General features: G+C 44.9%; 1 protein-coding gene across 1 annotated transcript in view; it reads right to left on the bottom strand.

Moving 5' to 3' along the window:
• LG03H19orf38 (linkage group 03 C19orf38 homolog) overlaps positions 1-18,499 on the bottom strand; it is a 55,564-nt gene that overhangs the window by 15,138 nt on the left and 21,927 nt on the right. Inside the window, exon 5 of the mRNA XM_073623639.1 lies at positions 1,002-1,052. Coding sequence (XP_073479740.1) covers positions 1,002-1,052 — 51 coding nt within the window. The remainder of the gene's footprint in view (positions 1-1,001; positions 1,053-18,499) is intronic.

Raw genomic sequence — 18,499 nt, 5'->3', positions numbered from 1 at the left:
ATGAAATTTACACAATTAAATTCAGCAAATATATGACCATTCCTTCTCTTCCTGTTCCGTATAGTTGATTTTGATTTAACAAAAATTTGTATAAGGTTTTGTATGTATTTTATCTATTTAATTTAAAAAAATACAAAAAAATGTTTTCCTTTTTTTGTCAGGTAAATATGAAATAAAATATTGCATAAGAATATTTCATGTCTATTTTTACAGCCAGCAGGGGGAACCCTAGCCTCCTTTTTCTTATGTTTACCTGTCTTTCCTTAACTGCATTATTTAAAAAAATGCAGAGCTCAATAGCTCAGTCTGAAATCGACACAATTAAATATAGTAAATATATGATCCCATCTGCTCTCTCCCTGTTCTGCGTAGTTGTTTTTTATTATACAAAGAATTTATTGAATTTTCAAAAGTTCAAGTACTGTTAGGGTACACACTCAATATAGACATTGTACATAGGGGTTGATTTACTAAAGGCAAATAGACTGTGCACTTTGCAAAGTACAGTTCCATTCTGAAAGTGCAGTTGCTCCAGTGCTTAGTAAATGAGCAGAAGCTCTGCTGATTTCCATCATCCAATCATGTGCAAGCAAAAATGCTGTTTTTTATTTTCCTTGCACATAATTGGGTATTCTTTGCAAAGTGAGGGTTTACCTCATTTACTAATCTCTTGAGCAACTGCACTTAGCCTTTAGTAAATCAACCCCATAGTGCGATTTGACAAGTATGTTACAGAAAGAACATGCAAATCTGTTTAGTTTTTCAAGTCAAACAGAGGGTACCAAGGCAAACAGCTTCTGCTGTACTGTTGCTAATGACAGCATCATGGGTACAGTAAAGTTTATTAAAGTTTATTTATTTTTTTAATAAAATTTTTATATTAATAGTAAAAATATATATCAAGTGGTTTAAAAGCCTATGAACTTGAAAGATTGCCTCTATAAGTTCTAGCATTGCGCATTGAGTATAATAAACCAGAATAGAGACAATTGTGTTATTACCAGGTAGTGCAGCCTGTAGGGCATTTGATGAATTTGTAGGTGCAGGCTCATCTGTAAGAGAAGTTACATATTATTAGTATTAAATATAAATATATATATATATATATATATATATATATATATATATATAAAACCACATTGCTACGCTGGGATATCCATTTCATGTCCTGATCCCACCAATGGTACACAAAGGAATATGATATCGTGCCGTTAGTTGCCGGAGGGTGTAGAGTGAATGTGACACTGTTCATGGTCTCTGGAGCTGACTTTCGATCTACCCAGTCCTTACTACTTTCAGAATAAAGGTGGAAGATGCCTTCTGGGTAACTGCTGGGTGCTGTGCAGTGCAGAACCACTGACTGATCCTTGTAGACAGAAGACACTTGTGAGGACAGCTGTGGTCTAGGTAGATCATCTGTATAATGTGAAAGGAAAAGGTTCTCAACTTTCAATGTACTCCTCATATTGTCATGGTTTAGCGCCCTCCTATTCTAGGTATAGGATGTTAGGTAAATTTAGTTAAGCTCAGTGGCCAGTGGAGCAGCTGTTGATTACTTTAGTCTGCTCAGTGTTTCACAAGCTGCTTATCTGGCTATTTACCCTTGCGTTGAGAGCTGAGTGTTCTCGAATCACAGTGGGGAGAAAGAAAGAACAGTCTGAATATTTATGGAGGTCTAGCCAATCCCTGGGAAGGTGTTTCCAGTAGGTGGTTGGAGAACCCATAAAAAATCTGAGGCCTGGGGCAATGGTGTGTGGGTCCTAGGTCAAGTCCTGTAAGAGTGGAGTCCCTAGTCTGAGGGGGCTCTGCCCCTAAGGGCAGTAGGCTGGAATGCTGCTTGAGGGTCATCAAGATCACAGCTGTAGCATAGCTGGGGGGCCTATTTCAAAGTCTGGTCTGAGAATTTCGGTTTGAAGAGTTTGCTGAAGAGTACCCGGTGAACAGGGCTGCTGTTAGAAATCATGAGGCTCCGTAAAGCCTAGCTGGCAGGAACAGTGAACCAAGCCTAACAAGCGGTTCCAGCCACATTAACAAACCACTCATCCATGCAACTAAAATACCTGTGAGAATGAGACATTATTTATGTTTTTTTCTTATTTTTTACAATTTTAGTTTTTTTGTTTTTCCTTTTTTTTTTTAACAGCCCCGTGGGTGTTGGTGAAATATCAAGGGTCTAAACAGACACCCAACATCACAGATTCCTCAATTCTTTCTCTGTAGCTGCAGAATGAGTGAACAGGAAGCACTCAGAAGAGAGACTACAAAGTGAACATTGTATACACAGGGAGGGCCACAAGGGGATTGGTTCCAGCAATTGCACCCACTCCTCCTGTTTTGGGCCCCCTGTTAAACCTATGGGGCCTGGGCCCTGTACAGGAGGGCAGGTGCTACCCCCTTATCAGCGGCCCTGCCGGTGAATGTTGGAGGAGGGTGTCTGACTGTCCTGTGATATTGTAAAGTTTTCATTCTCCCTCACTGAAGAGTGCTTGGAGGATATTGGAATGAGGCAACTGATGGTCCTGTGGCCTTGTGAGTACTGACCTAAACTCAGAGCCTTAGTGATTGTATGCAGCTCCCTCTTCTTCAAAAAGGTACTAGTCATTATTCAGCCAGTGGTGATTCTCTTGGAAACTCTACATCATCTACTTGTCCCACCTGTGAATCGGTACTAGATCAGCATAGGAGAAGTGACCTCAACTGGTTTAGCATTTTTGGGTATCCTATTGCCCCTTTAACCCATCCAAGTTTAATCTGCAACAGAACGCAGGTGGTCAGATACTATAGCTGGCTACTGTGTTCTTCACCTATAGCAGCCCCCTTTCCCATAAGGCAAGCAGGCCTACAGGTACTCCGTTGCCCCCAGGTCTTATACACAATGCTATAGTGCCCGGCCACCATGCCAGGACAGGTGCGAACTGAGCAAAGCAAACAGGTACTTGCGGTTAGCAGACAGGTAGCGTGGTTCTATGACAGTCAGGTAAAAGGCAGGCTGAGTTCAGGGAATACTCCAAAAACTTGTTCCAGGGTCATACACAGGGAAATTCAATCTAACAGAGCAGGGCAGACAGACGGGGCTTGATCAGGAATAACACACGTATCACTCTCTATCACAAGCATGCGAGTGAGGGTTTGGCTGGCTTATAACAGGTTTGGTTTGCACCCAGAGACTGATCACATTAACCACCTTGCAGGTGGACAGACAGACAAGGAGAGTGCCATAGCCAAAACCCCGATGCTGGAATAAGGAGCAGGAGCGCTAGATGCTCCTGACACATAAAATACATTCTCTCAACTGTTATTGAGCCAGAGAGAAAGAGGAAATGCTGTGTGCCTTGCTGGGTTTGCACTTAATTCAGGGAAGGGAATCAGCTATCACCAGCGGCTCCTTCGGGGGTGTGCTACAATAATATGCAGATATACTTCATATACCTGTATGTGCAACCTACGGTACAGTAGCTTGGCTCCACTCGTGGCTCTGCAATCACATTTTGAGTTCCCAATTGTGTTTTTACAATATGTTAATCATCTTGTATTCACTTACAGCTTTATATTTTAAATAAAAGATGTCTCAAAGTGGTAGCTCTTCATTTTTGTTTTGCTTGGAATCATCATTGGGTAACCTGGAATTCCTGCTTTAGCAATGACAAAGTATTTAGCAAAGCAATGACAAGTATTTCAAGGCAGGCACAGATGTGCTGTTGTGATGGAAAACCTCGACACAGCAGATGACATTATTTCCTCTTCTATTGAGAAAGAGGAAGAAAACCTTTCACAGTGCTATATCCATACACTAGGATAGGAAGATTACAGCTTGTGATAACAGAAATGATGTATCTATCTTGCAGCACTTGTTTATGGTGACATCTGTCCGTTTGTGTTCACTGATGTCACAGTCTTGCAAATATAATCTTAGTTGTGCCTTTTCTTTCCTTGTGCTCTGAGAGCATGCAGTGTAAACATGGCTTTGTTTTCATTTGTCTCTCTGCAGTGCATGTGCATTCAGGGCAGTAGGATGTCTGCAAAAAGGCATGTATTGGGGATTCCTTGAGATGGAAATTCTGCCTTCCATAACTGTCTGCCTGAGATCACAAGAGGTCAAGGATGAGTGGGGCTTAGTTAATAGAGAGACTGTAGCATCTGCTTTGTATATTCACTAGATACATGTGCTTTGTGGTGATAAAGGGGTGCACAGGAATCCTAATTAATGGCTCCTGGCATTGAAAAGTTTAAATTTAAGAATGCTGAACAGTCATTTCAAATGTTAATACCAAAGTACATTTTAATTTACAGAAAATCTTTAGGCCCTTTCATACTAGCAGACCCTCCAGTCTCATCAATGGAGCGCTGGCTGTAAACGGACATGTTGACATCTGTCAACATCGGATCTGCTCGCTACAAACAGACGAATTGGGATCCATTCCCCATCCGTTTGGCAGATCAAATCAGGTGGCAGTTGGGTGTAAACGGACATCCGACTGCCCATAGAGGAGAGCGGCTGTGTCTGTGTCTGCTATGCATGAGCGGAATGAACACATACCAGCCATCCGCCTGCTCAGCGGGGATCAGCGGACAGATTCCCCACTGCGCAGGCGGACTCCAACGGAGAGGGAAAGGGGTCTTAGTCTTAATAAAAATAATTAACTGACCCTTCTCTTCATCATCCACCAACTCCAGTGTGTAGATACCATGTAAGTCTCCATACTCATAGAAAGTGGTGTCTCTATACTCATAAAACGTTCAAGTTCACTATAGTGGTATGTTCATACTCATAGGAAGTTCAAGACATCTGGGGTTTGAGTAGCATATGCACACCCTCAACTGGTTCCAGCACAGAGTACCCAAACAATCAGTCACCAAACCCAGTGCTGTCAGATGTGCTTGGGGGACTGGCATAGGGGGGACTAAGTATTTGCAAATGTAAAGCATTGGAATGTTGGTGTTGTCAAAGACGCTACTGCAGTTGACAGCAGTACTATCGTGTACCTGGTAGAGGGCATTACTATCATGTACCTGGTAGAGACCGAGTAGATGAAGAGGCTCGTCTTGCACCTCCTGCCCAACGGACCTAAAGGTGGTGATAAGAAGTGGCAGGGTGCTCAGTGGTATGAGTGCTGGAGCTGCTGGCAGTACTAGATCTTTGTGGCTGCCATATGTGCGGAGCAGAAGAATGTGGACCACAGATCAGGAACCAAGTGCAGGAACACAAAGATACTAGAGCAAGTGACAGGACTGAGGTTGATATACAACAAAATGATCCAGCGCTCGATGGGCTGACAGAGAAGGCAGTCTCACAACTAGCAGTGGAACGTAAACATAAATAGTTTATTGAATAGTACATATATGAACAAATCCTGTTGCCAATGCAAGAAGAGGTGGAGAGAGATGAAAGAGAAATTAAATGGCTTACGTGTCACTAGAGGTCCTAAGAGCAATGGGGGGCTGACGGCATCCAAGTGTGGGGGAAAACCCTTGCAGCAGGGGACGTGTCAATGTCCCTGCTGTGCTTCAGCTGAATGGTAGACCCGCTCACCCGCGTAGAGAGGACAGCTGGATGTGCTGGAGGAGGAGACGGAGGCAACGGTCAGTGGGAAGATGGAGAGCCAGACTCCTTGCTTCTTGTGTCAGAGACGCCAGACCAGCTGGCGTAGGTGGAAAGGTGCTGCGGTCCGCAGGTGGATCCGAGCCGCTCTCCCCTGATGGAACCAAACACGTTTGTGGCTGCTCACTGCTGGATAGGAGTGTCCTGGAAGGATGCAACATCTGTGAGGGTGAAACCAGAGCTGGGTTGGCTGGCGTGGATGGCGGTCAGCGATGATGGAGGCTATGGTGACTGGATCTACTCAAGGACCAGTGTGACCTGCAAGCGTCTTGGTTGCCGTGACGACGCGTTTCGTGCGCGTGCGCTTTTTCAAAGTCACGGGAATGGGCAACCAGGAAGTTTAATTAGTGTGTAAGGGCGGGGAGTAAGCAGAGCAGTCGGGGCAGGACAATTTGGTAACAAGGGTTAACCCCTCATTGCTCAGAAGAGAAACATTGAGAATATCTATACTTATGCAAATTCAAATACTCCTTAGTGTTATATATACACACATGATAAGCTTAAAAAATAACAATCACAACAACACAATGGTAGATTAAAAATTAGGAGTGACAATTAGGATTTAAGAAAGAATCAAAAATTAAAAATTAATCAATCCCAATTGTTAACACGTGTTAAAAATATATATGTATATGTATCTACAGATAAATATATATATGGAGTACATCAACGATCAAATGAAAAATGTATGTATAGATTTAAAATCAAAACAAAAAAAAAAAACAATATATATATATATATATATATATATATATATATATATATATATATATATATATATATATATGCCTAGTAAATAAAATAATGCCAAGAAAAACAACATAAAAAATACAAATTGTGCAATGTATATTGCATTGTATGTTGTATTCATACATTGCACTGAATAATAACCATACAAAATATATAGCCAAATATGTATATAAATAACCATAAATAGATACTGCGGCCATTAAAGTCAAATAAGGAGACAGGGAGTGGGGTGGAGTGGGGAAAGGAAAGGGAAAAGGGAAGGGGGGGAGGAAAAGGATGGGGGGGAAGAAGGGAGGAGCAATGGGGAAAAAAAATAGAAAGATGGAAAAAACAAGAGGGGGAAAAAAAGGGAAAGAGGAAGGCGGAAGAAAGTAATAAGGGAAGGAAAGGGGTGGGGGGTGGGGGGGAAAAAGAAGAGGGAAAGGGGGACTGGGGTAGGGGGAAAGGCAATATATGAAACGAAAGGAGGGGGAGGGGTAGGAAAAAGGGGGGGAGAAAAAAAGAAAAGTGAGAATACAAAAGGGGGGGGGGGGGGGAATGCTATAAAAGAAACTAGACAAAACTGCATGTTTCTAATTCTTCGTTTAGCCCTTTGGGGGCAAGAGAGTGAAACATATAAATCCAAAATACTTCCCTTTTGCATAGTAGGGAAAATCTCTCATTTGCAGTCAAGGTCCCATTAGGGATGGTCTCTATAACAAAAACTTTCAAACATTCAATATCATCGTTGTACATGCGATGGAAACAGGGCCGTCTTTAAGACAGGGCAAAAGGGGCAGCTGCCCTGGGCCCTGTCATTGTTGTGGGGCCCAAAGCAGCTGCCTCATACTTGCCAACTATCTCAGTTTAAATCCCCTCAGTCCTTGAGGTTTTAGTCTCATGCTGTGTCCTAATATCTTAGTGTGAAGTTCTGTTACTAATGCTGCCCAGCTCTGCTCTATTGTTGTGTACAGATGACTCACCTGCAGACCCTGTGTTTACATGTAAATATGGGCATTGATATGTAAATAGCAGCAGCATTCATATGTAAATAGTGACGGACCGGCAGCATTCTATTTAAACAGAGGTGGTATTCATATGTATATCATGCCCCCCTGAGGTCATATTCACCATCATCTATACTGAATACTGGGGAGATAAAGGGGCATGCTTGAAGTCCCTGCCTACAACTGTGGTCATTAAGCCTACCATCAGCCTGTTCTGCAAAGGTAAGCAAATTAATGGGGGGGAGGGTAGTGTGGCGTATACAGAGGTAGGCAGAGAAGGAATTACAGTTTGGGGTGCACAGGTGAGCAAGGAGGGGATGCATAGAGGTAAGGAAGGTGGGTGCAAAGATGAGCAGAGGAGGCAGGAAGAGTTAAAGGGGAGGGGGATTTGAGTGGTGAGGATGGGGGAGGTTTGGGGTGCAGAGGTTAGCATGCGTTTTAGGATGCACAGGTGTGCCGACAGGGTAAGATGTAGGTCACGTGTAAGGCTGCTCTATGCGCTACAAATGCGGAAGAAAGTCCCAAATCCTTTTTCAAACTCACACGGTGCCAAGACACATGTCAGCAGATGCGTGAGGGTGTCATGAACAATTAATGGCACTGCTGTATATCTGCTAAAGGGAAGCACGTTTCTGTGGTGTCAGGAAAGCGATTTTGCATGCGTTCCCGACACACACAAATGTGAACGCAGGCTAAATGTCTCAGTTACATTGGTGGTCAATGTAAATCTTCTCATTACATTGGTGCTTGGTGTAGAAGCCTTTCATTCACACCAGTGGCTAGTGTGAATGTCCCTCTTACATTTGTGGTCAGTGTAAATCCCTCCTTACATTGGTGGTTACTGTAAATGCTTCGATTAGATTAGTGGTCAGTGTAAACCCCTATTACATTAGTGGTCAGTGTAAACCCCTATTACATTAGTGGTCAGTGTAAACCCCTACTACATTGGTGGCCAGTGTTGAAACTCCTCTTTATATTGGTAGTCGGTAACAAAAAATCAGCATTGCCATTGATTACACCCTCCCCCCAGCACTGCCATTGATCCCAGGAGTCCTAGGATCCCTAGGAGTTTTCTGTCTATTAATGGGTCCCCTCACCTCCCCAGTCCATGGTGTGCAGGCAGTAAGGAGATGATGTGCAGTAACCAATCAGTGAGCAGTATTGATGTGCAGTAATCTCTAGCAACCAATCAACAAGCAGAAATCATGTGCTGTAACCTCTAGCAACTAATCAGTGAGCCCAATTGTTTGCTGTAACCTTTAGCAACCAGTCAGTGAGCAGTAATGATACACTGTAACCTCTGGCAACCAATCACAATCACTGTCTGATCTGATTCAGTAAACTGATTTTGAGTCTAACTGCTATTTATTGTATGTTTCAGAGCAGGTGGAGAGCAAAACTGCATGGGGGGGGGGCTATGTTCATCGCATCCTTTCTTGATGAACCTGTGGTGATCACCAATTCTTGCTCGTAGAGCATGTAGAAGGCCGCAGGGACAAAACATATACAACGAAATCTGTAGAACATGTGATGAATTGTTTAATTGTGAACGTTTTACCTATGTTGGTGATGATCTTATTGCTGCCATGAGTGGTAAATTGACGGTTTAGGCATCCTCTTTTTTTACACTGAAAAATGCCTGTCCTGTTATCAAAATACGCTCTGTTGTCTAAAAAGGATCTAGTGGACTTATTAATCATTTTGCTTCCTGCTAATATATTTTTTATAGTCCGTGCTCTTCTAAAGGTTACTTGAGGAGCTTCTGGTAACTCAGGGGCCAGACGTTGGTCTAATAATAAGATATTAGAATGTTTTTTTTATTATTCTGGAGACTGACTCGAATTTATCATTAAAAGTTGACACAAATCTGACTGTATGATTATCATTCACCTCAGCTGGTAATTTCTTTTTGGAGAGAGGATTCATATGTGACAGGAAAGCATCTTGAACTAAATCCAATGGATAGCCCTTTTCCTCAAACTTTTTTTATCATAGAGCCACCCTGTATGACATAGTCATCCACTCTTGAACAGTTTCTCCTAAGTCTGTTAAACTGTCCACTGGGAATGTTCTGCTACCACGTGGGGTGGTGGCAGCTGTTGAAATGCAGGTAAGAGTTCCCACTGGTAGGCTTAACATGATTTTTAGTAACAATACCACTGCGATCATGGGTCAGCACTACATCCAAAAACATCAACTCCTTGGAGTCAAGTACATGTGTAAAAGACAGGCCAAAAGGATTAGCATTACAGTGGGCCACGAAGGAGGGGAACACATCTGGGCCACCACTCCAGATGAGCAGGATGTCATCAATATATCTGCCAAAGAACACAATATGCTCAGCGAATGGGTTGTTGGCCCAGATGTGTCCCTCCTCCTTAGACCAACATCTGGCCCCTGAGTTACCAGAAGCTCCTCAAGTAACCTTTAGAAGAGCATGGACTATGAAAAAATATATTAGCACCAAGCAAAATGATTAATAAGTCCACTAGATCCCCCTTAGACATCAGAGCGTGTTTTGATAACAGGACAGAAATTTTTCAGTGTAAAAAAAGAGGATGCCTGACCTGTCAATTTATCACTCATGGCAGCAATAAGATCACCACCAACATAAATATATAAAATACAAAATTTCACAATTAAACAATTCATTACATGTTCCACAGATTTCGTTGTATATGTTTTTTGGCGTCCCTGCGGCCTTGTGTACGTGGGTCGCACTATACGTGCTCTACGCGCAAGAATTGGTGATCACCACAGGTTTATCAAGAAAGGATGCGAGGAACATTTCAATCGCATGCACAACGATGATATTAAATGTTTGGAAGTTTTTGTTATAGAGACCATCCCTAAAGGGACTTTGACTGCAAATGAGAGATTTTCCCTACTATGCAAAAGGCAAGTATTTTGCATTTATATGTTTGACTCTCTTGCCCCCAAAGGGCTAAACGAGGAATTAGGAACATGCAGTTTTGTCTAGTTCCTTTCATAGCATTCCCCCTTCCTTTCTTTACCCCCCTTTTGTATTCCCACTTTTCTTTTTTCTCCCCCCTCCCCCCTCCCCCTCCTTTCGTTTCATATATTGCCTTTCCCCCTCCCCCCAGTCTCCCTTTCCTCCCACCGCCTCACCCCTTTCCTTCCTTTATCACTTTCTTCCGCCTTCCCCTTTCCCTTTTTTTCCTCCCTCTTGTTTTCTCCATCTCTCTATTTTTTTCAGGAAAAACTAGAATCACGCTAACCATAAATAGTTACCAATGGTCAAAAATAATCTCATAAGTGCATCTAATCATAGTGAAAGAATCATAAAGCTCATTGAAATCAAAACAATTACCCAAAAACTAAATGTGCATATACACATAATAATAAAAACCAAACATTGATAAGTTTGTGATTAGTAAATTAAAAAAATGAAAAAAATATTGCACATCGATATAAAAATATATATAAAAGATTATATGTCCATAATAAATCCAGATAATAATTGTGAAGAAAGCAATCTAGTGAATAGATGAATAAAAAATAAAATTGGAAACAGAAGTAAACATTAAGGAACAAAAAACCACCCGTGCAAAATAAAGTCCTTAAAACACAGGCAGGCTTTTCCCGAAAAACGTTGGATAAGAAACTAAGTTGAATCCACCACCAGATCAGCAGAAATGAACTCTTACCAGAGTTCCATGATCCCCCATGACAGATGATCAAGGAATGCGTATAAGGAAACACTATATGGCTCCAAGGACATCAAGCAAAATCACAGATACCAGGCGGTCCCCTCCCGACCGATCAGATCATCATGGAGATCCCGCGGAGCATAAAAAATATATATATAGAAACTCCATAGTGTAAAGTTATTTATTCAATATATTAAAAGAAAAGAAAACACACTCACAATGTTGCGGATAATAGAGAGCCTGAAGTCTGCTGTGCCGGCCGGACCACAAGCAGACAACCCGTCCTCTGGGTATACGAAGTATGAGGTGACATCAGTGTGTCGCTCCGCCCCACCACTCCTCCCTCTTTTTTCCTCCCCCCTCCTTTTCCTTTTCCTCCCCCCTTCCCTTTTCCCTTTCCTTTCCCCCCTCCCCCCTCCCCCTCTCCTCATTTGACTTTAGTAGCTGCAGTATCTATTTATGGTTATTTATATACATATTTGGCTATACATTTTGTATGGTTTTTATTCAGTGCAATGTATGAATACAACATACAATGCAATATACATTGCACAATTTGTATTTTTTATGTAGTTTTTCTTGTCATATTTTCATTTTTTATTTTTTTATTTTTACTAGGTATTTATATTAGTATTATTATTTTTTTCATATATATATATATATATATATATATATATATATATATATATATATATATATATATATATATATATATATATATATATATATTGTTTTGATTTTTGAATTTACATCTATACATATATTTTTCATTTGATCGTTGGTGTACTCCATCATATATATATTATTTATCTGTAGATACATATACATATATATATTTTAACACATGTGTTGACAAATGGGATTGATTCATTTTTATTTTTGATTCTTTCTTAAATCCTAATCTACCATTGTGTTGTTGTGATTGTTGTTTATTAAGCTTATCATGTGTGTATATATAACACTAAGGAGTATTTTCATAAGTATAGATATTCTCAATGTTTCTCTTCTGAGCAAGGAGGGGTTAACTCTTTATACCAAATTGTCCTGCTCCACTGCTCTGCTTACTCCCTGCCCTTACTGTTTGCCCACTCCCGTGACTTTGAAAAAGCGCATGCGTGCGAAACAAGTTGTCACGGCAACCGAGAAGCTTGTGGGTCACACTGGTCCTCGAGTAGATCCAGTCACCATAGCCTCCATCAGCGCTAACCGCCATCCACGCCAGTCCACCCAGCTCTGGTTCCACCCTCCCGGATGTTGCATCCTTCCAGGACACTCCTATCCAGCAATGAGCAGCCACAAACGTGTTTGGTTCCATCAGGAGAGAGCAGCTCGGATCCACCCGTGGATCGCGGCACCTTTCCACCTCCTGTCAGCACGTGAGCTGGTCTGGCGTCTCTGACACGTGAAGCATGGAGCCCGGCTCTCCATCTTCCCGCTGACCGTTGCCTCTGTCTCCTCCTCCAGCACATCCAGCTGTCCTCTACACACCGGTGAGCGGGTCTCCCATTCGGCTGAAGCACAGAAGGGATATTGGCGCCTCCCCTGCTGCGAGGGTTTTCCCCCACACTTGGATGCCATCAGCCATTTCATTTCCCTTTCATCTCTCTCCACCCCTTCTTGCATTGGCAACAAGATTTGTTCATATATGTACTATTCATGTTTACGTTCCACTGCCTGTTGTGAGACTGCCTTCTCTGTCAGCCCATCAAAGCGCTGGATCATTTTGTTGTATATTGTTTTATCCATATCCTCCAGCTATGGCTGTTGTCCAGCTGCACTGGGTCTAGACCCCATATTACCAACTGTGATTCCTTCTTACCACAGGTGGCCACGTTTTAGCACTGGTGACATTTGCTATCTAGGACTGAGGTTGAGGCACTAGCTGAGGGTAAGAAGGAGTCCAGGAAACAAGCCGAGGTCAGTAACAGATGAAGTACAAGTCAGAGGGCCACAAACAAAGTCCAAAAGGCAGACCGAGGTCACAACAAGAAGGAAAAGGTCCAGAGACAGTTCAGAAGGCATGTTGGGTCATACACAGAAAGGCAGATATGGTTGGTCAGGTCGAAGGTCATCAATAATTAGTTGAAGACCACTCAGCAACTTCTCTCTGCAGTGCTCCAGTTTAAATAGCTCACTGGGGGCCAACACCAGTGCCAAGCATACAGTCTAATGCACAAGGTGCACACTGGTTTCTGTCAGAGAGCTTACCTGATTGGGCATCGTTGTGCGCCGGGGCGCGTTGGTGCACGCTTTCCTGCGGGTGCTCGGGCGCCACTGGTGTTGGCATGCCGGCTGGCCGTGGTGGACGCGGATGTGCACGGGCGCGTATGCCTATGGGTGCTGCTATGCGTTCGCCTGGTGGCACTGGTGTGCATGCCGCTGTCCGGGGGCGCGCTCGGGCGCGTGCGGGTGCGCAGGCGCCTGTGCGTAATGGTGCATGCACGAACGCGGCGTTTGGCGCCAATCAGCCTATTTAGGCTTGCTTCTCCCTCTGATCAGTGCTGCCTGATCAACAGCTCCATGCCTAGTTCCTGTTTCCTGTTTCCTGTTCCTAGTTCCTGTGATTCCTGTGTTCCTGATCTGTTGACGACCCGGCTTGCCTTTTGGACTCTCCTGACCTCCGCCTGCATTTGACCCCGGCCTGTTTTGACTTCGCTTCTGCCTGCTCCTTCTGTACCTCTGCTGCCCGCCTGTTACCAAACCCAGCTTGTGCACTAACCTGTCTCCAGCTCCTGCTCAGCATCTGTTGTCTGTGCCGCTGACTATCATCTGCTGTTTGAAGACTGCTAACCTCCGGAACACGGACTCCTGCACAGGCTCTCATACCACTCCGCACTCGTGGGCCTCCTGTGTGCTCTACCAGGGGCCGCGAGTCGGATACGTAAGGGAGCCTACCCTCTGCCCAAGTGGACTCTCCGGTCTGGTAAGTGAGAGACTTGACAGTATCAGGCAGCCATGACCGAGTCCGAGCAGGGGGCCTCCCCCATGGATGAACTTTGTAGGCACCTTGCGGGCCTTACCCAAGCAGTCAAGAGCCTACAAGAAGGCTACACCAGATTAGAGGGTCAGGTCCAAGCCCTCTCAGCTGCTCCTCCCCCCAAGGGGCACCATCTGCCAGACTCTCCTCAGCACCCTCCGTAGTAATGCTCCCTCCGGAACCCAGGGTACCCACACCTGAGAAATTTACTGGAGATCGTCGCAAATACCGGGCCTTCCGTAACGCCTGCAAGCTTTACTTTGTGCTACAGCCTCGCACGTTCTCTCTGGACGCCACTAAGGTGGGATTTGTCATTGCACTGCTGTCCGGCGAGCCCCAGACTTGGGCTCATCATTTACTGGAGCAGAAGTCCAGATCCTTAGATACCCTGGACGCTTTCTTCCTGGCAATGTCCCAATTATACGAGGACCCTCAACTTACTACTATTGCTGAGGCAGCCCTGCATTCCCTGCAGCAAGGCCGCAGAGCGGCCGAAGACTACGCAGTTGAGTTTCGTCGTTGGAGCTCTGATACAGAGTGGAATGACGCTGCCTTGCGTTATCAATTTCGGATGGGGTTATCTGATCCCCTTAAATTCAAATTGACCGACGTCTGAGAGAAAGACGCTCTGAGAGGTCCTCTGGTCACCCTCGTCCTATTTGGATGCTCCCTAGAGTTCCCAGTTCCCCCAACCAATTGCCTCTCTCCTCTACTTCAGCCACGGAAGCACCCGAACCCATGCAGCTTGGTCTGCTCCGGCCATCCCTTACCCCGGAAGAGAAGATGCGCAGACGTACGCACAACCTATGCCTGTATTGCGGGGAACAAGGACATTTTGTGAGGACCTGCCCTAACAAGATACGTAAGTGTCTGACGTCTTCTTCCGCTTGTGCATCTGTTTTGCCCAAACCTGGTAACCATTTGACTATCTCTGTTGTATTACAGCTTCCCGGAAAGAACATCCCGGTGTCGGTCATTATTGACTCTGGAGCATGCAGTGGCTTCATCGATCAAACCTTTGTCAATAATCATGGCATTCCTCTTCAACCTAAGACCCAGGGTCTTGCAGTATTCCTAGCTGATGGCTCTACCCTTAGTTCAGGTCCAGTCACCTGTGAGACTGTTCCGCTACTGGCCACCATCAGGAACTCTTACGTTTGGATGTCATCTCCTCCCCTTTCTTCCCAATCATTCTCGGAATGCCCTGGCTACAGGCACATAACCCCAGCGTTGACTGGTCCACAGGAAGAATCCAATTCTCATCTGACTACTGCAGGCAACATTGCTTACGTGGGACCCCCGTCTCACCGACTTAATGTCTTTGTTTGGATTCGGATACCAAACTTTGCCCATCTCTTCCCGAGGCCTATCGGGACTTCCAGGATGTCTTCAGTAAGAAGGGGGCAGAGACTCTTCCAGTTCACAGGCCTTATGACTGCCCAATAGAACTTTTACCTGGAACCGAAGTTCCCTTTGGAAGGATTTTTCCACTAACTGAGCAGGAGCTGGGCACCTTAAAAAACTACATTGACGAGAACTTAAAGAAAGGGTTTATCCGCCCTTCTACGTCTCCAGCCGGTGCAGGCATTTTCTTCGTGGAGAAGAAGGACCACACCCTACGTCCCTGTATTGACTACAGGGAATGAAACAAAATTACTGTAAAGAACAGATACCCGTTACCCTTAGTACCCGAGTTATTCCAGAGACTGGGAACCGCAAGAGTTTTCACCAAGCTGGATCTCCGCGGGGCATACAACTTAATTCGCATAAGAGAAGGGGATGAGTGGAAAACAGCTTTTCGTACTCGATTCGGGCACTATGAGTACCTTGTCATGCCCTTTGGCCTGTGCAACGCACCAGCCACCTTCCAGCACTTTGTCAACGACGTATTCCGTGACTTCCTAGACCTCTATGTCATAGTCTATTTGGATGATATTTTGATTTTCTCCTCCTCTCTGATGGACCACCGCAGGCATGTGCGAAATGTTCTCACCCGACTTAGGCAACATGGGCTCTATGCAAAACTTGAGAAATGTGAGTTTGAGCTTCAATGCATTCAGTTTCTGGGCCTGATCATCTCCCCTGAGGGCATCAAGATGGATCCCAAAAGGTATCTGCTATCCTGGACTGGCCTGCACCTATTGATAAGAAAGGGGTACAACGTTTTATTGGCTTTGCCAACTTCTATAGAAAATTCATAAAAGGGTTCTCTTTGATAATCGCTCCTATTACTGAACTTACCAAACAAGGAAGTCGGTTTTGCTGGACTCCTAAGGCGCAGTCGGCCTTCGAGGAACTCAAGGCTCTATTTACCTCAGCCACTATTTTAAAACACCCCCAACCCAGCTCTACCATTTGTGTTGGAAGTTGACGCTTCCGAAATTGCAGTAGGGGCCGTACTCTCACAACGACAAGGCACCAAAGCTCTTCTGTACCCTGTGGGGTTTTTCTCACGAATACTCTCACCTTCCGAGAGAAACTACGATGTGGGTGACCGTGAACTCCTAGCTATTAAAGCGGCCTTGGAGGGCGTTACCTTCTGGAGGGTGCTGCTTATCCCATACTGGTGTACACGGACCATAAAAACCTGGAATACCTGAGAACGGCTAAGCGGTTAAGACCCCGGCAGGCCAGATGGGCACTTTTTTTTTCTCGATTCCAGTTCCATGTCACCTTCAGACCCGGATCCAAAAATATTAAATCTGACGCACTCTCACGAATGTTCCATGATTCGGAAGAAACCACACCTCCAGATACCATCCTTCCCCCTGGGAATTTCTTGCTTCTTCAGGAAGATCTAATCTCTCGAATCAGACGGGCTTCTATGGGGGCGACGCAGCCCACTGGTGCCTGTACCAAGGATGGCCTATTTTGGCATGAAAACAAGATTGTGGTCCCCGAAGAACTAAGGGTACAGGTATTAGAACTGTGTCACGATCACAAATTAGCTGGACATTTCGGCTCACGAAAAACGAGTGATCTGGTACTACGTACCTTCTGGTGGCCTCATCTCATCAGGGATTGTAGAAGGTTCATTGATTCCTCCAATACTTGCGCTAGAAGCAAAACCAGCCGGGCCAGAGCTTGGGGACTGTTAAAACCTCTTCCAGTCCCAGAGAGACCATGGAGCATGATCTCAATGGATTTTGTCGTTGAACTCCCCCCATCAGAAGGCTTCTCCTCCATCTTTGTCGTCGTAGACAGATTGTCTAAAATGGCTCATTTTCTCCAAATGAAGGGTACCCCATCGGCCACGGAGATGGATGTTATGTTTATTAAAGAAATTGTCAGGCTGCATGGAGTTCCGAAGAATATAGTTTCTGACCGTGGTGTCCAATTCACCTCCAGATTCTGGAAGGCCCTCTGTGGCTCCTTGGAAATTGAGTTGGCATTCTCCTTGGCCTACCATCCCCAGTCCAATGGGCAAACTGAGAGGACGAATCAGATGCTGGAACAGTATCTCCGCTGCTTCTCCGCATTCTCCCAGGACGATTGGGCCCCCCTACTCCCTATTGCGGAGTTCTCTTATAATAATTCCTTGCATTCAGCCACCAACCAGACTCCATTCTATGCCAACTATGGCTTTCATCCGACCTTTTTACCTGGATCAATACCTGAATGTTCTGTTCCTGCAGTATCTGAGACTCTGAATTTCTTCTCGGTGAACAATAAGCTGTTACAAGATACCATGGCCAAGGCCCAAGAAGGTTATAAGAAGGTGTTTGACAAAAAGAGGCGTGGAGAACTCGTGTTGGAACCTGGTAACCCAGTATGGTTATCTACCGCCAATCTGAAACTGGCATGTCCATCCAAAAAACTAGGCCCTAAGTTCCTGGGTCCCTTCCTGGTAAGGAGGAAAATTAATGATGTTGCCTACGAGCTTGATCTGCCGAATTCCCTGAAGGTGCACCCGGTCTTCCATGTATCTCTCTTAAAGCCGGTTATCCCCAATTCTTTTGTTGGCCGTACTGTCGGTCCACCCAAACCCATCCTTGTAGACAACGAGGAGGAATTTGAAGTAGAGGCAATATTAGACTGCAGAAAAAGACGAAATCAAACCCAATACCTCATAAAGTGGAAGGGATATGGCCCTGAAGACAATTCATGGGAACCAAAAGATAATTTGCATGCCGGGGAACTCCTGCAAGCTTTCAAGGACTCACATGCCTCCAAGTTGGCCCAATTGGGCATCCGGTGTCTGCCCTTGAGGAGGGGGCACTGTCAGAGAGCTTACCTGATTGGGCGTTGTCACGTGCCGGGGCGCGTTGGTGCACGCTTTCCTGCGGGTGCTCGGGCGCCTGCTTCTATGGGCACTGGTGTTGGCATGCCGGCTGGCTGTGGTGGACGCGTTGTTCACGGGCGCGTATGCCTATGGGCGCTGCTATGCGTTCGCCTGGTGGTGCTGGTGTGCATGCCGCTGTCCGGGGGCGCGCTCGGGCGCGTGCTGGTGCGCGGGCTCCTGTGCGTAACGGTGCATGCACGAACGCGGCGTTTGGCGCCAATCAGCCTATTTAGG

Source organism: Aquarana catesbeiana, linkage group LG03, assembly GCF_042186555.1.
Source record: "Aquarana catesbeiana isolate 2022-GZ linkage group LG03, ASM4218655v1, whole genome shotgun sequence".
In the NCBI taxonomy this organism is placed as follows: domain Eukaryota; kingdom Metazoa; phylum Chordata; class Amphibia; order Anura; family Ranidae; genus Aquarana; species Aquarana catesbeiana.
The sequence above is the reverse complement of the archived record's forward strand: the minus strand, read 5'-3'. Positions and strand labels throughout refer to the sequence as shown.